At 42.9% G+C, this 23363-nt stretch overlaps 1 protein-coding gene across 8 annotated transcripts in view; it reads left to right on the top strand.

Annotated features, from left to right (window-relative positions):
- LOC139298604 (ephrin type-A receptor 7) overlaps positions 1 to 23363 on the top strand; it is a 138224-nt gene that overhangs the window by 28193 nt on the left and 86668 nt on the right. For 6 of the 8 annotated variants that reach the window (XM_070921279.1, XM_070921282.1, XM_070921278.1 and 3 more), the window contains exons 1-2: positions 7510 to 7566; positions 9432 to 10104. In XM_070921279.1, the coding sequence (XP_070777380.1) occupies positions 9498 to 10104 (607 nt within the window). In that variant the 5' untranslated portion in view covers positions 7510 to 7566; positions 9432 to 9497. Of the gene's footprint in view, positions 1 to 7501; positions 7567 to 9431; positions 10105 to 23363 lie in introns of those variants that run through there. The other 2 variants (XM_070921276.1, XM_070921275.1) reach the window with 1 other exon arrangement.

The following is a 23363-nucleotide window of genomic DNA, read 5'->3' as shown; positions in this document are numbered from 1 at the left end:
TCCCTTTCCTTTCTCCGTGTCTGCCTGGGAAATAAAAAGAGCTTGGGAACATATTGTAATAAAAATGCCTCGCAGGTGTGTATTTATCCAGTAGCAGCAGGTATAACTTTAATAGCATCTCCTTTTCTTCCTTAGGAGCCTCTCAATCTGTTGTTCTCATGTTTCTTCTTTTTACAGTCAGCCCTCACTCTTTGCCTGAATTTTGCTTTTTCCTCCTCTCCCATTTTTTTCCTTAAACACACACACTCTTTGCTTTTGCGGTCTCTCTCTGACTCACTCAATGACTGTTTTCTTTCATGCCCTCAAGCACACACAAACATGCATACATACACACACACACTCGCTTTATTCCCCCTGGAAGCGATTTGTCTTAACAGGTGGTCATTCAGATTCAAGACTGGCACTGTGAGAGAGGTAGAGAGAAGGGGAAACAGGGAGGAAATACTGGGAATTACAGGAGGAGGAGATGAGGGGGATAAGGTTGGAAAGATTTGATTGATTAGAAAGAGAAATTATGTGCTGGGGACATAGAGGGACATGGACTTTACATCTTCCATGTGATGTACTGTACCTTGGCTCTAGGGTTAAATTCATAAAGTTTGTTGCTGTCATCAAGGTACTCAACAGTGATTTCTGTACAGCACCTGTCATCTTTGCTTCCATGCAGATTTAGCCTTGATAGCCAAAGTTTCTTTAAATTTATTCTACATGCTGATGTTGGAACTGGCCCAAGTCAGCCACAGAAAATCTTAATTTTGAAGCAACAAAAAAGAGGAATTATGACCATAAAACACCTGTTCTCACACCTGTACACTGGCTTCTACGGCAAGCAAGCATGGCTTTCAGGATTTTACCTTACCATGTAAAGCTGTGGGAGGATTAACACCTTGATATCTATCATCAGCCCACAGGATATCCCTCCTCACACGCGAAGCGGAAAACCCAGCTTTTCTCCCTTCACCGCGCTTTCTGGCTCAACAAGAGTTTACATGCACTTAGGGTCATATTTCATTATATCTTTTTTTTTAAATGGGATTATTAGTTTTATTATGTTTTATTACATGTTTTGTTTGGGAATTTCTATCTTTTTCATTTTGACTCTCTCTGCTCTGCCCATAATTTGGAATTTGCTGCTTGTTTATCACTGTAAATTTAATACTTTGGGGTTTTTGACTGTTTGTTGAACAAATGAAGCTACTTAAATACAGTCCCTTTTAGCCTTGGAAACTTATGGGGGGCATTTATTACTTCCTTCTCATCTTTAATAGACTATAGACTATTAATAAAACAAAAAAATCAACTGCATTCTAGTTTATACTGCTTGACAGCTTATTTTAGCACATTGTACAGATAAGTGACATATGCACTGTGCCGTGGTTGCATTTAACCATTCACCCCATTGTCATGCATCATGTAGGTAATTGCATGGTGAGCTTTAGAAAGTGGACAGCCAAGTCTCTTTACAGTATGTCACATTACTGAAGTTGAAAGTTTAATGACTCTGTTAAAAGGAGAGCCTCGTTTGAAGTTAATGTGGTCCGCTGTTAGAACTGCTATTATGGTACTGCTGGCTGTGTGTGTGTGTGTGTGTGTGTGTGTGTGTGTGTGTCAGGGACAAAGTGAGTTCCCTGCCACAATTTGTCTCAGAAAGTGGTGTGTGTGTGTTTGTTCCTGATTTGTGTGTGTGTCCGTTTATACACAGCATTTATCTTTTATGTGCCTGTTTGTGTTTTTATGTGACACTTCATATCCCCATCCATTTATCCTGTTTTATCTGTTCTACAGCCATATTATTGTATTGCTTCTGTTGAACTATATATTATCTCACCCCCCCCCACCCCCCTACATCTTTGAGCAGCAGGGTGGTGTAGCAAACAGGAAGATCATTCTTCATATGAAGTGCTGCGATTCAGGCCCTCCAAGTCCCATGTTCCCATCCTGCTCTAGTGTCCTCGAGCAAGACTGTAAATCCCAACCAGCCTCAAGGGTGCTTCTGCTTCGATATTTCTGTTTAGTGGGAAAAGAACCAGTCTCACTCCTTAGGGATAAACAACCAAACAAACTACCCCCTGTAAAAACCGCTGTATACACCTGTGTGTTTTTCATTTGATATGTAGTGTTTTAAAATGGTTCTTAATCCTTCTCATTTAGCTCTTTGATACATTTCCCTCCATCTGCCTCTCAGGACGATGTCTTATTTTATAGCTTAGTAGTACTTTATGAATAGCAACATTTTTCTACATGTCACAGCTGTTTTAGGTCTTTTGGTAAGTATCAAGTATCAAGTCATTAAGACAAGTCAAGTCTCTAGTCTGTCAAGCAAGTCTCAAGCCAGGTCTCAAGTTACTCAGACAAGTCCAAGTCAAGTCTCTAGTCTGTCAAGCAAGTCTCAAGCCAGGTCTCAAGTTACTCAGACAAGTCCAAGTCAAGTCTTAATTAATTAAGACAAGTCCTAGTCAGGCCACAAGTCACACAAACAAATCCAAGTCAAGTATCAAGTCAATGAGGCGAGTCTATTTCAAGTCTTGAGTCATTAAGACAAGTCTCAGTGAAATGGCAAGTCCTGTCTAAACACCTCCAAGTCAAATCTCAAATCTGTCAAAAAAAGGTCTCAAGTCAAGGCTCAGGTCGTTGAGGGCAAATTCAAGCTAAGTCTAAAGTCATTGCGACAAGTAAAAATCAAGTCTGCAGTCTATGAAAACAAGTCACAAGTCAAGTATCAAGACCATGAGGCAAGGTCAAGTCTCAATACTTCAATAGCAAACTGTAGTCCTTCAGGTCTTTATTGAACATTTTCTTATTAAAGCTGTGATAATAGTGTTTTCCCCATCGGTGAGATCACGTTCCTCCAGTACATAGGATATTCTAGGTGTATGGCTATTTAAGGCATGCCTGTTACTGTCTCAGTTATTTTGTATTATTATGGTATTTTATCAGGTACAAACTCGCTTTTACCTCAAGTAAAGTTAAAGTCTCACAGCAGTCACATTTAAGTCAAGGCTTCATTTCAAATCTTTGTGACTTAGTCTGATTGGAGTCCAAGTCTCAAGGCTACAGCTTTGATACGTCTTTATAGTTTCCTTTCTCACAACCATTCATGTTAGATTCAGCCTGTTTAAAGTTTCAGTTTCTCCTCCACTGTCCTATTGTATGAGAAGGATAATGGCTGGACAATGGTTGTCCCAGTGGAGCATCAGTGGCGTGTACTTATCCCTGTTTTGGTGCTCTCTCTTCGGGCAGGGTGAGCTTCCTGAGCCCCGTGGTCTGCCTTGTCGTAGGCTGGCTGATAACTAGCCAGCAGGTCGCAGCGAGGACAGTCAATGCCAGAGCTAATCCTGCCATGAAACTATAGAACATTACAGAGGCGATTATGAAGTGACTCCCTTTAACTGGGAGGGATTTAAATCGTCTTTGTTTGTTAGAATATACTTGTATGCGACGTTATATATATATGTGAGCAGTGTTTCAGCAGAGACAGAATGTGCCAGGTAAAACATACACTATTTCTACATACCTTTTGTTTATTAGGTATGCAGAGAATTGCACTACATCTCTTTTCATTTTTCTCTCCTTTCAGAATGAATACTTGGCCTTGGAAGTCTGCCTTTACTCTCAGTTCAAAGTTGCACACACATTTAGCTCGAGCAGAAAGGATGAGAACCCTTAACATTGGAAGCCCTTGAAACTGGCCTCTGTGACAGAGCTGCCTTCATGCTACCGTCTACCACTATAAAGGAGAAATAGCTATGTCAGAGCTGGCTACACACTTGACAAAGGCCAGTTTTAGTGTTTGCCTCTTCCTGAGTGCTACTATCACCAAAATACCCCCCCTTTCTTTCTTTTGAATACTTGACCTGAGTGCTGTGGTGTACGGCTCTCCTACAGCTGTCTCTTCCCTCAGTGTTGCCTTTGTATCCGTCACTGTGTCTCATCCTTGTGTAAGGATGGGCGTAACAACTCAATTAATACATCACACAAACCAGAGAGATGAAAGTGGGCGAGGTGAGAAAGGGAGCTAGAAAGAGACGCCTACACTTAAGATACACTTTTAATGAAACCCCTCACTGCAAAACAAAAAAACAAAATACCCCTTAAAACCTCCACGTCCTCCACCCTCAAACACCCTCAAACATATACATGAAGGCACTCAGACATATGAGGCAACAACACACGTGATATTAGAATCTACAATTTGAAGACTCCTCTCTTCCCATAATGCATTCTGCAGCCTGGAAACCCTCATTTTAGAAAAACCTTTTCTAAAAGTGCACAAAAAATAATTTCACATTGCTGCTGTATGCCAGCTTTTGCATGCCTCTCATCCAGCAGAGTGCTTCCTTGAACCTGAGAGCTTGCTAAAGTGAAAGGTTTGAATTTCAAGACATCAAGATAGCGTTTGCTCCATTAAGTTTCTGTGCCTCCTCGTGGTAATTGATTGAGTTTCTTTTCTTTGATACTCTTCTGCCCTCTTCTATGTCTTCTCACTTTACATCAAAACACAAGATGTTCAGTTCTTCTCCTTACCTGACATTAAGCATGCTCTCTTTACTGAAGCTCTCCACGTAATGTGGTTAAAGCAAAAGGGACTCTGTTACTCTTTATGTCTATCTGTCGTCTGGCCGTGACTGTTTTATCTATTAGTGATGAAAGTCAGCCTCGTCTTGTGCGTCCTAAATAGGGCTGAGGCCAAACGGGCAAAAAAAAAAAGCAAAATTGGCTTGTAGATCCACATTGTCCCCATAATGATGGCAATTATTTATGAAACAACCTTTGAAATTGGTGTTTAGTAGCTAATGTGTCATGTCTATTAGTCAGAGCCATGAGTAGCAGAGAGGGACAGCTTTTATTTCTTTTGTCATGTGTTCTTTCTCTAACTTTTTCCCTCTCTCCTGCTCTTAGTGACCCCTCCTTCCCCTGCTTTGGTTTTCTTTGCTAAACTTTTCTCTCTCTCTCTCTCTCTCTCTCTCTCTCTCTCTCTGTATTTCTGTCTCTCTCTTATGCCCCTAAAGGCCCATTAGTCTGTCTAACTAGCCTGTGATTACAGGACTTATGTATTCAGTGTGTGATCATAGTGCCAACTTTGCCCTCAGAGTCTCTCTCTGACTGACTGACTGCTCAGTAAGGCACACTGATCCCTCTGTGTATTACTCGGAGTATTCATTTATTTGCACTTCATGCGCTCCTTTCCCTCTTCTTTTTCTTTTTTCTGTCTCTCTCGCCAACTTGACTTTTTTGTCTTTCTAACCCTTTCATGTTGGCTCTCTTTCTTGCTTCTCCTCACCCTCCTCCTCTGATTATTTTCTCTCATCGTCTCTCTCCGCCTTCCTCTGTGTCTCTCCACCACCCTTGGCCTCTCCCGCTCTAATCTTCTCCAAATGCCTCTATGTTATCAGCTAACCACAGAACCATGCTTTGGGCACCCAGCAGTGTTAACCCAAAAACAATAAAGTTAAGTGTTTTAGTAAAGGATCTCTCATGGTCCAGCAAAGCCTCCCTGCACTCCAGCCAAGACACCAGTGTCTCCTTTTCAAGCAAACCCAAAAAAGAAGAAAAAACTATTCACTCTCATTGGCCTCTAAGGATTTTGGCTATCAACATTGTGGTGACGCTGAAGAATATGTCTTTTTTAATGAATCTCGAGTAGAATTTATGTAACCTTGTATTAATATTCCTCCCCAGAGCGGATGGAGTCATGGTCTTGGGATAAAAATAACGTAAAAGAACCTCTTAGATAATAGTTTATTTTTGCTGCAAGTAATATCAGGTTGGTTTGAAAAGTTCAGCCATTGTATTGACAGGTGTATTCTGACACTTGCAACTCTGTGCAAGTGTAACACATGAAAGATCTTCTTCCCTTTTGGTACATCAGCACATCTTCGAGTCAGCGTCCATAGCCTCCTTGTCAGAGCATGAGTCAGTAAGATTACAGGTCTTGAGTCACCTCATCTTACACGGCCTACAGAATGAGTCAGACTGTGTAGGTTTCTACTCTTTGCTCACAAGGACGTCCATGTGCCCAGTTGTTAATGTCGATATGGCCAAATATTTGTCATGTAGCAGTGGGTGTGAGATCAAAGTCATACCTTTCAAGAAGGCAAGAACTGCTTAGGATGAGGAGAATTGGTTACTTGTCAAGGAGTCTACTGCCTACTCTATTTTCGATAGCCCTTACAAGGCTCCTGTAGTGGTTTAAAGTCGAAGCAGAAAACAGAAAAAGCAGAAAAAAGTTAAACGTCTTTGCACAGGGAGGCGTTGTCTTGTCTGTCAGATTATCATATTGCCTCAAGGCTGTGTTGGGAACACTGCAAGAGAACCTGAAAGTGTGTGTGTGTGTGTGTGTGTGTATGGGGGGGGGGGGGTATTTTTAAGCAGACAAGCTTAAAGCATGGGTAACTTTAATATCAGCAAAATCCTTTAAAAATGAGGCGATAATGCCGCTCACCATATGCCACTGCAGATGTTGATATTACATTATAGATTAAGATAAATGTGCTGATGATGGCTTTCATGTATGCCTGCTGCATACTACTGAGTATGAAACAACTTCTTGGTAGCTATGCCAACTTTGAATTGAACAGGGGGATAATCGAAGTACTTGGCTACTTTGGTTTTAAGGCAATACGGACATTTAGATTAAAGTTAGATTAATCATTAGTTGCAGCCTTAGCTTACCTTGTATATACTGTTGTTAAGAGTATAGATGTTTTTGCAACAACATGTACTTGAATAAGTAAAGATACTCATTTAAATCTGAAAAGTAACTTTTAACTGTAGCTGTCAGTAAATGCAGTGGTGTACGTTTAGGGGGAAAAATACCTATACCATAACATGGAAATACTCAAGTAAAGTACCTCAAAATTGTACTTAAAGTCAGTAAATGTCGTTATGTTCCTCCACTGGCATATTGGTAAGTACTTCTAAAATAAACAAGAAATACTTGGACATGAAAAAGTTTAGGTGAACTCGACTCTCAGATGTCCCTTTTAGTAAACTTCACCTTGCCGTGTGTCTTTTATTTGAGCAGTTAATGCTGAATAAGCAGTAATCCACTGAGCTGGCTCTGGCTTCACATCGCTTTATTGCTTGTGTAGCTGTCCATGGTCCTGAAAACAGACTCGCTGTGCTCCCTGTCCATGGTGCTGAAAGCCAAACACAGAGCGCAGACTTCAGTAGTAGCAGAATAGTGTTTTCTCTGCTGCCCCATTGAAAGCTAACTGAAGATCTTTGTCTCTCGGCTTGTTTTGAAAGCTCCGGCTCGAGTCCTCAACAGATGGTATTAATGCACTGAGTGCATGTATCACCAGATTTTAACAAGCCTGCTTCAGTGTTAATGGCTATCTTTCATTGTTCCAAAGGTAACACGTCATGTTGCACTTACACTGTTAGAGTTGTGAATTTAAGACCACTCTTTCTTTATATGTTAGTCTTTATCGTGTTAAGTTAAAGGCTCTATAATCCCTCTGACCTCTCACCCTACGCTTGTCTCTGTTTTTTCTTGCAGTGGTGCTGCTGAATTCTAAAGAGACTCAGGCAGAGCTTGGCTGGACGTCATATCCCCCCAATGGAGTAAGTGTGCTTACTTGCATTTTTCATTGTCTGTATGTTTGTTTATTTGCTTGTTCACTCGCCAGACTCCACGGCACAGCTGCTCGCTTAACAGCTGGACCAGACCGGCCCCTTTTCATCCTTTCCGTTGTCTCTGTTCACGCTGTTTCCACTTTTTCTTTCTCCTACTCGTCCTTCCCTTTGTTTCTCACACCTTGCGTTCGCTTCGCTCCCAGTCCAGAGCTCACCATTATTATTAATCGATGCTGCTAATCCAGGCTAGGATAGTGCAGTGTCCAAACCAGCCTCACAGTAATGCTGCCACAGATAAATGGTCCCCCTCCGTATCGATCGATTTGGCTTATAAAAACCTTAGAGCTAAGTTATGACTGCAAGACAAATGCAGGAGCCCTTTTTAGAGAATCTGCCACTGCCGAAGTAGTTTGTCACCCACTTCCCACCTGGAGGTTGGCCTTTCCATGCGCAACACACCCACGATGTCTACTTTATTAACAGCATGTGTTGGAAATTGTGCAATGTATTGACATATACAGAGCAGTGTACACACGTGTACTGTTAAGTGTAGAGTGTGTTGAATAACTGTCAGCTTGAGGTGGATGTTGGACCACATGCAAAACTAAATTTAAGATTAATGGACCTGTCTGACTCACCTACCAGTCCCAATAGAACTGAGAGAGAAAACACTGCATCCACTTTGATTTAGTCACCTTGGCAGTAGTGCAGTTTATCACATTAGCACCACAGATAATCTATTTTCACTGTCTGAACTGGTTTGCTGTGTGTGTGTGTGTGTGTGTGTGGGAGTGATAGATCCACATTTGGAGTGTCTCTGTAACTCAAATAGTGACATGGAGTTGTAATCATTCATCCACTGGACAAATAATGTATCTGATAAAAAAAGTTTTTCTCACTTTTGCTTTATGACCCAAATTTTCTCACTGACAGTAAAACAAAAATGCTTACTTTGCCACTATTGGACGTACTTAGGGAGTGTGTGGAAATGACTGGAGTGTTGAGCTGAACCTTATGTTTCATAATGCATTTTTCTTTGGACCCCCCCCCCCTTGACAAAAACATAAATTACAACATCCTCCTCCTATAACTCAAAATGATACAACAGTAGTGAATTGGTACAAATTGTTTACCATTAATGTTAAGAGCCCGTAGGATTTAAGATGGTCTAACCCACCAATTGTTATTATGACAGGATTGTTGTCCTGTAGCACATACAAGAGCCTTGTTTTCGATGTAAAAAAATGACAGACAGTTAACAGACCCTCCCCTGCTCTCTTTTCAACTAAAACATAAAACTCTTCCCCTTTCTGATCCCCCCCCCCCATCATTTTTCAGTTCATCTCACCGTATCATATCATTTCTAAGGTATTTCTAGGGAGTGACGCAGCAGAGTGTAGGCAGAAATATTTAACAAACATTCCTCTCAGAAGCCATTACTTTTAGTACCAAAGGCGGCGGAGATCAAAAGGAATTGGCTGAAAAATCGACTCAGGTCTGACCCATAGTTTCAGAAACACCACTCAAAGCTGATGTAATGACTGTGGATGTGCAGTTTGTCATTTTCTCTGTGACGTTATTAAAGAATCTGAGTGCTGAGGCTTTTTCAGACACCCACACACCCACTCATCAGATTATGTCATTAGACTGTTAACCTGAACTGACTGTGTTGGTTCTTTCTCTATTTTGACTTTCTTTTTCATTATCTCTGTTGCCTCCCGCCCACGTCACTTAACTTGTTTTCTTCTTTCACTCCCTCATCTTATCACTTTACTACCCACTGTTCTTTCTTCTGTTGTTTTAACTATACCATCCTCCTTTCTTCCCCTCCCCACCTTCCTCCATCTCGCCAGTGGGAGGAGATAAGTGGTGTCGATGAGAAGTACAAGCCTATCCGGACGTACCAGGTGTGCAATGTGATGGAGCCCACGCAGCAGAACAACTGGCTGCAGACCGGCTGGGTGGCCCGCCGGGGTGGCCAGCGCATTTTCGTGGAGCTCCAGTTCACGCTGCGCGACTGCAACAGCATCCCCGGCGTGGCGGGCACCTGCAAGGAGACCTTCAACCTCCTCTACGTGGAGTCGGACAGGGACCTCGGGGGTGTGACCCGAGAGGACCGCTACACCAAGATTGACACCATCGCTGCTGATGAGAGCTTCACGCAGGGCGACCTGGGTGAGAGAAAGATGAAACTGAACACGGAGGTGCGTGAGATCGGCCACCTCAACCGCAAGGGCTTCCACCTGGCTTTCCAGGACGTCGGCGCCTGCGTGGCCCTGGTGGCCGTGCGGGTGTACTACAAACGCTGCCTTGCGACTGTCCAGAACCTGGCAGTGTTCCCCGACACGGTTGCTGAGGCGGCCTTTGCCACGCTAGTAGAGGTGCGCGGCACCTGCGTCAACAACTCTGAAATTGACACAGACAGCCCTCCCAGGATGCATTGCAGCGCCGAAGGGGAATGGCTGGTGCCCATTGGGAAGTGCAGCTGCAGCGCCGGCTACGAGGAGGGACACAGCAGCTGTGAAGGTAGGGAATGAATAAATAGACAGTGGGATGCATGCATAGATGAAAGAGGACAGAAAACAAAGAGGAAACAAAAGGAACAAGAAAGGGATTGCATTAGAAAAAGAGAACTAAAGAACCAAATAAAAGAACAAGGCATAGAAATGTTTGCAAAGCAGATGTGAGGGTAGGAGAAGGAGGGAGGGAATTGGTTTGACTACTTCAAGTGCTGTCTTTCAGTTCTTTGCTGAATTAACATGAAACTGTGAACAATTTCTCTGGTATGATCAAAATTGATGCAGCAGAACCAGAGAGATTGTCTTTTTTATTCCACATACTCTTCTTCCTTGCCAAAACGTGGTGCCTACATTACCCACAATGCAACTTGACCCCCAACAGTCGGGAGTTTTAGGTGTGTTGTGCTACTAGCGGTTAATGTAGAGTGAAGGAGCAAAGAACAAAAGGAGAGAGGAGATCAGATATTATCAAGATGTGGACATGTGAGACGTGCTATGTGAACTGTACTGCTGAACAGTCTGAACGGCTCGATGTGTGTTTGTGTGAGTGTGAACACAATGACTAATGTACTCTTTCTTCAGATGGCTGTGTCCTATTGAGTTTAACACCACATTTGCATGTAGCCTGAATGGCCTGCACACACGCAGACACACACACACACACACACACACACTTACATGAACGGTGTCAGCGTAAAGCCGGTGGGTGGTGTGGGGTGTCGCACTCTGACGTAAACAGAGAGGGACAGTATGGGGATCTTTTGTCACAACCCATTGCTCATACAGGAGCAGCAGCAGTTTGATCGCCTGGCTGTTGCTGTTAGCTTTCACACCCCATCTTGCATTGTTGTGCAATGCAGCGTGGGTGTTGTAGTCACTGGACAGCAGACTGTGTGCATTGTAATGGAGGGGTAATTTAGTAGGAGTGTTGAACTCTTGGTAGTGAGCTGATGTTCTGGCTGATGGTTGCAATTGATTGCTATTATTGGAAATGAACATCTTCTGTTTTGTGTTCTCCTGCCGGTGGCGTGATTTACAGTGCCGACTCGTATAGAGGCAAATATATAAAGTACCAGTCAGTGTTAGAGGAGCACAGAGGTGATAATGGAGGAACAGGGGGTTGGTAGAAGATTAATGGCAGATGTAGAGATGTATAAACGATGCATACACACAAAAAACATCCATACTCCATTCCCCACATGTAAATTGGTATTTATAAAAGATGAACCTGCAGTGAGAATGTGATCACACTAATTAATTTGATTTATCATTCTTTTTATTTACATTTGAGGCATCATTTTATTTCCCCGTGCTAATATTTTCCTTCATCTCTTTTCATTTGTTTTGATAATGGTGCTATAAACCAATCAAATCATTGATTACCTCTCTGACTTTTGATGATGATTTAGGTATCACCACTGTTTATAGATCCATGCGATGAAGTAATGATATGGGCGGATTAAATAGCCACAGCTGCTCTAGCTTTGTTTGAGAACATCGAACAAAGTGGCACAATTTGTAAAATTGCACCTCTTCTTCTTTGCTTTCCTTTGACGGGTGTAATGAGTGGTGGAGCAGGCAGAGGTATTGATGTGAAAACGGGTGATTGAAAGCGTGTCTACATCCATTTATGGCTGCTAAGTGGAATTGAGGCTCATTCTCGTGCAAGTATGTGCAACTTTAAATCTAATGAATCCCACAAAAAGAATACGTATGCATATTGGGCTTTGTGCGTACACAGAGTTTTAGTCATGAGTTTTATGCATCTGGCCCAAAAGTTTGGCCAGAAACTGTGGGATTGCATGACTATGGTGTTTTAAAAGAAGAACAAAGGCAAAAACAAACAGATGGGGAAGTGAGAGACACCTGGGAAGGATCAGACAGACAGAAGCCAATTTACGAAGAACAAAGGACAGAAAAGAAGTTGTTCACATTGTTTTAACTTCCTGTGTCCTTTTAACATTGGGCAAAGTTAATGAGGAGCTGTTGCAATATTAACAGGATGAGGCTTCTCCCAACATGCTGCACCTCCTGTCGTTTTTATACAGTTTGGCATATTTTCTGAAGAACACACTTGGCTTTTTAGAGGAACCAATAGTTGATAACAAAAAAAAAATCTGAGTGAAAATGGAAAACAAGTATTAGTAGTAAAGTCGGTAGAAACAACTATGCTGATCATAAGTCATGCAGAACTTTGGCTGTGTTGCAGAATTTCTGGCCCTACAGTAAGTGTTTGACAGTTGGAGATACGTACTGCTCACTGATATTGGCAGTCGGTCTGTGTGCAAACAAATTATGTGTTGCTTGACCTGTTTTTTGTAATTACAACAATGCTTTTTCTACACTAAAATCTGAGCTGAGGACAATAAAATCTGACGAACAGACAAACCGGCAGACACCGAGAGCAGAGTGGTGACGAGCCTGTGAGCAAAGTCGGGCAACGCTGGAAAATCAAAGGTGAGGAGAGAGAAATGTGAGGTTTTATAACAGTGACAGGAGAATAAAAAAACTTTTGAGGGAAAAGCAGGAGTAAAGGGAGAAGAGGACTGACCAGGCATGTTGCCAAAGGAGCGAGCAGACAAGGACGGTGAAGTCCGGTGACAGCACCAATGAAGACAGGAAGCCCAGAGAGAGAGAGAGAGAGATCTTTTACCGTATCTCTGGTGCTCGACCTTCCCTGGGTACAGTTTAGCAAGTAACAGTGTGGTCTACTATGTGACAGGACCTGTCGTTCTCCCTAAGAGCAACCATACACACACACACACACACACACCCCCCTGCAGTGCCTAATGTAATCTCTCAGTTCAGCCGTAATGGTATGAATATGCAGCCCCTACCCCGACATCTCCCACTGCACCAGAGCTATTGATCAGCCGTAATGCTCCACTAAACTGAGGAATTGCGCTGGGACTGCTCATACACATAGAATAAGGACACACACGTTCAGTAGCATGCTCTGGTACGCAGACACACACACACACACACACTTGGGTTGATGTTATTCTGCATGTGGAAGAAAGACATTGATTCTCTGTGTGTGCCTGATAGAAATGGATAGTGTGATAACAGCAGAGTGTGTGAATAGGGAGTTTGAGTTTGTGCCTTTGTGTCACAATCACGCTTATGTAAGTGTGTTTGGAGGACATGCATTACTGACTGCTGTGAAACATAACAGAATGAATGTAAAGCAGGCGGTTACGACATATCATAACCATAATGTTGAACTTAATTCTCCTTATGTTTGTATAGAGTTAGTGCAGGTCCTCTAACTACGTCTTATTTACTCCTGGGTCTATTTGTGTAGCTGAGTGTCACAGTGCAGGTCAATAGTATTGAATAGTCAGTGAGTTGCTACTGATAACGGCGCAAGCAGATAGTGTTGTGCGTTATAGAAGAGGATTATTACCACACGCAATGTAACAGTCACGCCAGACCCAGACAGCACCGGATTACTTCAGATCAAAGCATCTGTTGCACCTTCTCTAAACGTTTCTGCTATTTTAATGCCGATACAGGCACAGTTATTAAACTGCTGCCTGGCTGAAGTTAATTTTATTGAACAAGAAAATACGTCCAGGCAATAACTGTGTTTGTGTTTATATTTTATAGTTTGTGTCATAAACTCCCAGATTGTAAATATGAGAGGGTGGTTATATGTAATGTTTCATAGGAGTCGGCACAGGTCAGCTAAAGAATAACTTTTTTTTCACAGATTTCAGTGACGCCAAACGTGAAAGCAAAAATCACCTGCATTTTAATCACATTTCACTCTGGATAGCTAATTTTATATCAACAGGTGAAATGTGGAACAGTGGGAACTTGTGTAAACAACAATGCAGGAACACACATAAAGTGAGACATATGCCGCTCCATTGCCCCAGTACATACTGGGATGCTTTCCCGTATGCCTAGCCATGTTTGTTATTTTCTTTTAATAAATAAACAAAACAAGGTGCCCTGGTAGCTCACCTGGTAGAACACATACCATTTCCTGAGGTTGGGTCCTTACTGCGGCAGCCGGAGCCACTTCTCTCTCCCACCTTTCCTGTCTCTCTTCAGCTGTCACTATCCAATAAAGACAAAAAATGCCCGGAAAAAATTATAAAAAACAAAACAAAAGAGACCCGAGCATAAATTTGTAATCACATTAGAGTAGAAAACAGGCACAGAAAACTACATAAAAGTTAACACTGAGCAAATTATTTAAAAGACGCATTTAAGTGGAATGCAGCTCCCACTTAGATTCAAATCTGAGGGAAATATCTGATTTTAAATTCTCCTGCTTTGTGCATGATAACTTAATGGATGTCTAAAATGTATAAAAGCTGAAACAAGAAAATGCATGTGATGTTAGAATTCTATTCTTCTTATTATTCCTAGCTTTTTCTCTTAAAATTGAGTTACCACAAATAAAGTAGAGAAAGAATGAATGAATGGAACAAATCCTGGCATCTAAAGTGGATGAGAAACATTTAATCCCCAGTTGCTCAGAAGGCTGGAAGACGGTGGTGGCACTTGACCAGCTTCTAGTTGTGAATGTGAAGAGGAGTTTAAATGTGAAGGAGGATGTTATTGAAAATTAGCATATGTGCCCAGTCAGCTTCCTCTCGAGTAATAAAGGTGTGGAAGGGAAAAAAAAGGAGAAGGAATTAAAAAACAGAGCACTTAGAAGTGATGTACTGTAGAACCATCCTTTGCTTTACTCTGTCAGCAAGACTTGCGCATGCACGCACAGCATTGTTACTATATATCTCGACCCTGCACGCGTTCACAAATTTGCACGACATGTAATCGCAGTGATGAGCACACACATGTTCTCCCATCTCATTACGAAATGCCACCAGCACGAACAGACCGAGGGAGAAATAAATTATGTAATAATTCACCTCGCAAATGCTGCGTTTCATGTGCATGTGTGTTTGTGTGTTTTTGTGTGTGTTTCAGTCACACTCATGAGCTCCATCCTGTTCTAATTAAAGCAGGCTGCTCTTTCTATATAATTACTGAGTGTGGCGCATGCCTTCAGCAGATTCTCTTATTATCTCTGTTGTTTGCTGCTCCACAATCCGGCTCCAGGCACATTCACCACCCTGCTATTCCTTCCTATTGCTCTCCTTCCCTCTGTAATTTACTACACGCCTTCCTTCTCCTCCCCTCCACCCCCCCCTCTTCTTTACTTCCCTCACCCATTTACCCCCCATGCACTCCCTACACCGCCGAAGAAGTGTGCACTTAATTTCTATCCCACTGATCTCAGCGGTGCTTCATAACTTCCTCTTAAACCTCTTGTTAGTTTGCTTTCTGTCTCCCGTCCTGTACCTCCACATTTTCTCTTTTTTCCTCTTTTATTTTTCTTCCTCTCCTTGCTTTTCTGTCTGTACCCCCCAGTCCTGTCCGTCTTTTCAATATTCTCTCTAACATGCTGTTTCTGTCTCTCCAAACCTCTCTCCCTGCCCCCCCCCCTGTGGGGACCATGTGGCAGGGTGAGACGGGGTGAGGCAGGGTGAGTCAGGTTAACAGGCTGAAATCTGCTGGAGAAGCTTGGAGACGTATCTGGTGTGTGTATGAGGGAGAGTGTGTGTGTGTGTGTGTGTGTGTGTGCATTCGTGTGTGCTCAAAATTTGGCACCAGTGCCCAATCATATGTTTCTGAAGTCGCTCCCTCTGTTGCACTCATCTTCCCCTCTGTCTGTTGTCACTTCTTGTCATGTCCTCATCAACCCTCCCTAACTCTTTTTGTCTCAGACAGAAGTCGCCTCGCATTTTCTTCTTTGACTTTTATTTTCTTCAGCCTTCCTTTTTCTCGCTTCCCTCCAATTGATTTGTGCCTTTCAAAGCCGCTATCACTTACCACCCCCACGTTCCCTCTCGAGCTTCTGTCTCCTCTTTCATTCCCCTCCTCGCTTTTATCGCACTGTTTTTTTTTTTTTTTTACCCCTTTTCTTTATACCAGCCTCTCCCTGGCTTGGTGCCACCCCTGCCCATCTGGTCCTTTCCCCTCCCTCCATCCTTCTCCATCTTTCTCCTCTACAGCCACGTCACCCGCTACTGTTAGTCATCTCTCTCCCCAGCTTTCATTTTAAATAATTCACATTCTCCTGGGAGAAAGACAAATGTGTTCTTTTGAGTCCAGCATCTGATGTATTTATTTAGTCGGACAGCCATACAACAAGTGGGCAGACGGCACACATACACACTCGGACCAGCGAACATTTGCACACACTCATATGAATGTAGAAACATTCCCACATAGACGCACATGCACGCTTGCAGAAGGACCATTAAAATGTCCCTTGGTTATTGAAATGTTAGCTGGAGGGAGGCCAGGCATTCATCATTCATCCTTCCCCTGCCTTCCTTCACTTAAGGAGAATGATGCAAGGAAACAAGGGAAGGAAGCAAAGGAAAAAAGAAATCTGAGGACATTATGGGTATGGAAGGAAATAAAAATGTTGTGGAGGAAGAAAAAAATGTAGGAAGGAATACAGAGTCAGAGAATTCTTGTGGTTGCACTGTTTGTTAGTTGTTCTGCATAAGAGCTGAATGCATAAAATATGAGTTGTAAAAGCTGAGGAGGATTTCAAACACACACAATGGTGGTGTGGAGAGATGTCTGTGAGAGATGGGAATAAGAGAGAAGAAAGAGGGGAGGATGGGTAAAGTAAGTGAAAAGAGGGAGGACAATGGGGGGGGGGGGGGGGGGGGTAGGGGGTAGGAAGAGTGTTAGACGAGAGTAAAGTCGAGGAGGTTGAGATGTTGAAAGCCAAAAAAAAAGGGGAAAGTTTAGAGAATAAAGTTGATGTGGAAGAGAGGGAAAAAATGCAGGTCACGGGAGGCATAATGACAAGTAAAGGAGACTGGAGAAAGAGAAAATAAAACAGGAAGAGAAAAAGACGAGGGAAGTGCCGCAGGGAGAATCGATGAGAAGACGGGATAAACCCGCACATTTTAACATGTTACCTCCACCTCTCCTCTCTGCCTCCGATTACCTCTTTCTATCTTCCACACCAGACTCATGAATTAAATACAGCTGACATGAATGCATCAAAGTTAGAAAAGGTTGGCATCCAGTTTAATCATGTTGCTAACTCAACCGACATGACAGCCTCATTTCTCTCTGCCTTACTCGTGACCACTGAGCTGAATCAAACATTCAGTTAAGGAAGGAGATATCCTGTAAGAGAAACTCAGGTACGATGTTTGGAAGGCATAAAAAGAAATTATTAAGACAGCTTTGTTGTCATACCGGTTGTTCCCTTTACCCCTTTCTCCTCTGTTTTGTTTATTTTCCAGGAATTTGACACTTTCATAATTCTAGGACCACTACAATATTGCCAAGACACGATACAATACATGTGTTTGTGTATAATATTACTCACTGTAGGAGTTGAAATGAGTTGATCTCATTTTAGGTGCTCATGATTTAATCATCAGGTAAAAACCTCAAATGTAAACCTAGCGTAAGTGAATCCCTGTGGGGAAATTGTGTTATTGAGCAGCAAATAGAAATGATGTACAGATGGGACACAGAATATAGATTTAAATGGAACAATGAGAGAGGATTAACAGCGCAGCACCGTTTTCTCTCCTCCTATGACATGTATGTAACTGTTGGTGTAAGAAGCATGTTATTTTCACATATATTATGCATGTTTCTCCTACTTCTTAAGCTAAATAAACCTTTTAAAAACCTGATGGATTATCTGAAAAAAGTATCGGCACAAAGCTGAAAACAGAGTTTTACTTTTTGGAGATACGTGGTTTTCACAGGACAGTGACGAGAGTGTTTAGAGACAATATCAATATCTATATTGATATAAAAACATACAACAATAGCAGTTGATGGGGAAATATGTGCAGTGTTTACAGATGGTGCAAAAATGACTTGCTGCTGTGTATTGTCTTAAAAAGCAGAAAGGCCTATACATGATCATTTGTTTACAAAGACGGGAAGTAATGAGCAGAAAGAGAAACTTCTGTGATTTTAACCCACGTAGTGTCGAGTCACATGACCAGAGGGGCGTTCGCACACGTGACTTTGGACCACAGTTGCAGAGACGGTGCAGATTCTGAATCCTGGGTGAAACACTCCTGACACATAAAAGGTTGGGCGAGGACAAGCTGCCTCTTAGCCTGAAGACAGTCTGATTATGTCAGACTGTGTAATTCTTTGTGTCCCAAAGTGACACGGCAGAGGAACGCTGGTGCCCAAGACAGCTTACGAGTGTTTTAGTGTCATTGTGTGTCATGTAGGGAGAGGGTTTGGAAGTAGTCAAAGAGTTCTGGTTCTTGGGCTCCAGGGAACAGAGTAACTGGGAATTACGCACAAATAATTTGCACAGATACACACATATTCCATGCCATGCCATTCACGTGCATCCCTCCTCCTGTGTTAAAAATGATATATTGTAGAAGGCACTGTCGAGCAATTACCTGCTGTCCCACAATCACTTCTTTCCATCCCCATTCAACCTCCACTAATAACTTTTCATCTGTTCAAAATTGATGTGGGATCAGTCTATAGATCTGTCTGCCCCCGTTTAACCTCGGTGAAGCGTACTTATTCTGTCAAAAAGAGGGCAAGCGCAGCGGTGCACACACACGCACACAGTCACAAGTAAGTCTTAACAGGAGTCGCATTAAAGCAGTAATTATTTTTAACATGCAGGTCTCACTGTGGTCGCAGGAGTGAAATGAAGAAATTATCTTAAATGTATCTAGAAGTGCAAAGTCAAAGGTAACTGGATTTGCAGAATTAGTCTTGAAGGTGTTTATTGGTGAGGAGTTTAATCTTTTTAGATTGTCCACATGTTGAAGTCACACGAGTCATTAAGTCACATGACATGTGGGAATTGTCTGAATGAAATGAATGAAAATATGATGGAAAAAATAGCAAGAAATTGCAGTGCAATCCTGACATCCCACCGTGGATGTGTTAAGAGACCTGGATACCGTGTTCAAAGATTGGCATTCATTCATTCCAGAAGTTTCTCAAGTATGTAAGTTAATCAGACTTTCATGTTTTTTGTGCATGAGCCCCCATCTACACCTAGCTACTGCATGCGTCTTGGGCAGATTGATTGTGTATGATTGAGGCTGTGTCTTATGCAGTGACTAACTCATTTGCTCAAACCAGCTCGTGGGGTGACTTTAACTTATTTTGATAATTCAAGGAGTCATTTCTGAATGTGTGAGATGGCCCTTTGGTGCCCGGGCCCAGTCGCATATCTTACAATTTTGATTGCTGCCACTGTGCTAAAGTCACTACACAGCCTGGTACTGCTCCGAAGGTACTGAATCCAACAACCCTCGTGTAACATCAACATGATATCGATCCAAAAAGGTTTAAAAATGCCTGACTTAATGCTTCGAGATATCCTATCACTGTAATGACTGATAACCTGCATTGACAAATATCTAAAATGGTTGAAGCTCTGTTTTATTTTTGTTCATCATTACAAAGCAAAGTGCTTCTAAATGATTGCGCTGTGCAGTTGTCATCTATTAGACGCAAAGCTTGGATATCACAAACTTGTATCGTATATTATGCATTTGAACAAAGGTTTTACGTGTGTGTTTTCATGTGACAGGCTGTGATGCCATCACTGTTTGCTGCTACTCTGCGTATGGGACTGTGTGTGTATGTGCCGGCTGTCTCTGTATTCACAGCTCTGCTGAGGGGCCTGCCGTGAGGACAGAGTGCCCGCCCCCCTGGCTGCACAGGGAGCCTGGCATGCCAGCTTGTGCCAGCTTGGCTTTCCATCCTCCTGCCTTCCTCATTTTGTTGTCATTTGTCATCACCTTCCCTATCACGCACCCTCCCTCGTACACACTGATACACATTCAAAACAGACCCCACATCCCAATGAAATTGGATGGTTTTCCCAGGGACACCTGCGCCTTGGTGCTCTAAATCCTCCCCACTACATGCATGCACATAAATGCACACGCCCATACATATGCATGTCAATGTACACCAGGATTTCTTGGACACATTCTTTTGTATATCCGCACGCTCAGCTCATGCATGTGCACACGCAGAAACAAACAACACCACATATGCATGCTCAGACATGGGCTTACTCCCACTCTCTCACAGGCTCATGTGCGTTATTTGTCCATAACCCACTCCATCTGTTTCTGTCTTCACGCCTAATCAAGGCCTGCCTACTACTCAGCACACTCACACACACTGTTTGTTTGGATGTATAATCATGCATAGTTCCACAAACACCTGTAGTCCTCACATTGACTAGACAACCCATAATCCCCTTGGATGGACAGGCTCATTAGCAATCAGAGGCACTCAGAGGCTCACACATCGCTGAGCACAAGCACAGAAACATAAATCTAGACATACACTTTGGCTTAATCTTACTTTATATTCTGGCAGAGATGTGGGAGATTTTGTCTACACACTATATCAATAATAGTTACATGCTCTCTTTACACTCATGGACGTGTCCCTCTCTCTCTCTCACACACACACACACACACACACACACACACTCATGGTGGGGAACAGTGTGAAGTGATTGGCATCCTGAGGCGAGTGTTATGGGTGACATTTCCACTATGCTGTGGTATAGAGGTCTCCTGCGGAGCCTCTGGTCCACTGGCACATGAGAGACTGGGGGCGTGAGGTGGGTGGGGGTGCAAGGGTGGGGACAGGGAGAGAGAGAGAGGACATGTGGACAGAGATGCATTCAAAATCAGTGCACATAGACCTAAACCCTTTAAACTACACGTCTAGCCTCAACCAAACCTAATCTTGTTCAAGACTTGTTTTATTGTAAGAGGACACTAGTCAAAAGTGTTGGTAGCCACTGCTTTACCCTATGCATAGTCTCATTTTTCATCTAAATTTTAAAATATCCTCTATCGTACCGCAGCAACCCTAAACACAACTCTTAACACTACACCAGGCTTGTTTAGACTACCTTGAAACTGTCTCGAAACTCAAACCTGTTCTCTCCAGATCAGGACTGCCCACACAAAATACACAACAGAAATTGAGAGATGACAGCTTGAAAGACTCACAGCTTTCGTGTCTTGGCTTGATCAGGTTTAATTTCCTGTGATGTCCTAATACCACTGAGCAACAAAGAGGAAGACTGGCCACATGATCTGAATAGAAGATCAAATCTTTTAAAAAGTGTCTCTAAAGGATAAAAAATAAAACCAAACTCCCAGCGCTTGAGTCTCACTTGTGTTTCTCTCTTGCTGTTTTATCATACTCCAACACACCCCTCTTACTTTTTGTTTTCATCTGTATTCTTCATGAAGATCTTATTAAAACATGCAAACATGCTGTAACAGCCCACACAGATTCCTCCCTCTCTACAAATTACACACCATCCTCGTCTCCTAGCAGCCTTTGCAACAGATTTCAGTTTTACTGGCTGTGGCATTCACCAAGATTTTTTGAGTGGACTCAAATATGTCTCCATGGCTGCACGGTGACGCTAATGCTTGAAGCTGCAGTCCCTCAAATAGCCACTAGATGGCGGATCCAAGAATGTAGTAAAGTCAGGGGAAACATGATCTGTTTTGTAATAGTTGAATCTATCCCAAAGAAGCAGGGGGGCCAGTAGTTAAAGCAGATGTTGAGGGTCCATTAAGGTTCAAAGCGAGCATGGGAACAGTTGCAAAGGCGGCCACTAGTGACAATATTGGGATAGCGTTAAATGCTCAAACAAAGTGTGATGGGACCACAAGTAGAGAAGACTCATAAAGTCAGTGTACAGATTCACGGAGGTTCGTTATATGTAGTCGTATAATGAATGTTATCATTATGTGTTCGTCTTCTTTCGAAAGTTACATAGTCTCGCTTTAAGGTTTAAAGAGAAGTCGTGACTTGACTGACAGGTGCCACAGCCTATTGCAGTCAGCCACGGTGGTTGTCGTTTGCTTGTCACAACTCAAAATATCCCCCCAGACACCTATGGATGACATGAAAGACAATGCATTCATGTTTTTCTGCAGTCCATTATTTTCACCTCTTTTCATCTATTAGTAACCAAGCAATGCATTTGCTCAAGTGAACACCAACATGTAACCACTGGCTTGGTACAGTTTGCACTAGCGAGTCAAGAGTTTGACTTTCCCTCTTCCTGTATTCCGTCTCTCACTGTGTCTCTCTGTGTGCTGGGATGCTCGCCATCCGGAACAATGTAAATCTACTGTTGAATTAGTTATTTTCCCTTCCTATCATCCATCACACAGGACACACTGAGAGGGCGGAGTGCAGAACAGTGAGAGTCTGTGTGGTGCAGTGAACCATCCCCCTGTTTGCACAGATTGAAAAATCAGACACGGGAAAAACACAAGTTCACACTTGCCTGCCCATGTACATACACTTTTTGCCAGGCAACACACAAGCACACTCACACACACACATACACTCAATACACACACTCATGCGCACTGAAAGGAGTTGTTGCTCATGCACAACATGCGTGTGTGCACACGCTGTACATTACACAGTTTTCACTCTCTCTCCACTGTCGTCGTCTTTTTGTGTGCGAGTTCATAATGCATGTATGATATCTGGGTGGAAATACACAAACACACACGTACATGTTTGTCAACACAGACGCTCAGTGTTCCTTCTCATTACACATTGAAACTCATTCAAGTGATGTGTGTGTGTGTGTGTGTGTGTGTGTGTGTATAAGCACATGAATGCTTGAATGCTCATATTTTACATTTTATTTGGCTCTACTGTATATTTTGTGTGTGTATGTGTTGTGGCACTGACAAGAAGACACATGACACACACACCAAATCAATGGTGTGCGTGTCATGTGGTTTTAACTGGCCCTGCCGGCGGTGATGGATGGTGTATTTATGAAGCCCCTTTCCGTTCTCTGGATCAAGGACTGCAAGCGTCATCCAGTCAGACTGAGAGAGGGACGGGTGGATCAAGGGATGACGGTGGCAAGGATGGAAGGCAAGGAGGAAGGATGGACGGCTGGAGGGAAGGAGGAGACAGCAGAACGGAGGGATTTAGGGATGGAAAGAGAGAGTCGGGGGGGTGGGGGGGATGAGAGAAACAGGGCCGCCTGCTTGGAGGGAAGGTCATAGTCAGCAGGGAGGGTTGGAGTCCTGCTGAGCCAGGGACACGTAACATAAACACACACACACACACACACACACACACACACACACACACACAAACACACACAGTTTGGCTGTTTTTTTAATCCAAAAATAGTCCCACATCTCTTGTCACTCACTGACAAGCATTAGTTACTGCTTCAGCACA

Source organism: Enoplosus armatus, chromosome 16 (genome assembly GCF_043641665.1).
Source record: "Enoplosus armatus isolate fEnoArm2 chromosome 16, fEnoArm2.hap1, whole genome shotgun sequence".
In the NCBI taxonomy this organism is placed as follows: Eukaryota; Metazoa; Chordata; class Actinopteri; order Centrarchiformes; family Enoplosidae; genus Enoplosus; species Enoplosus armatus.
The sequence above is the reverse complement of the archived record's forward strand: the minus strand, read 5'-3'. Positions and strand labels throughout refer to the sequence as shown.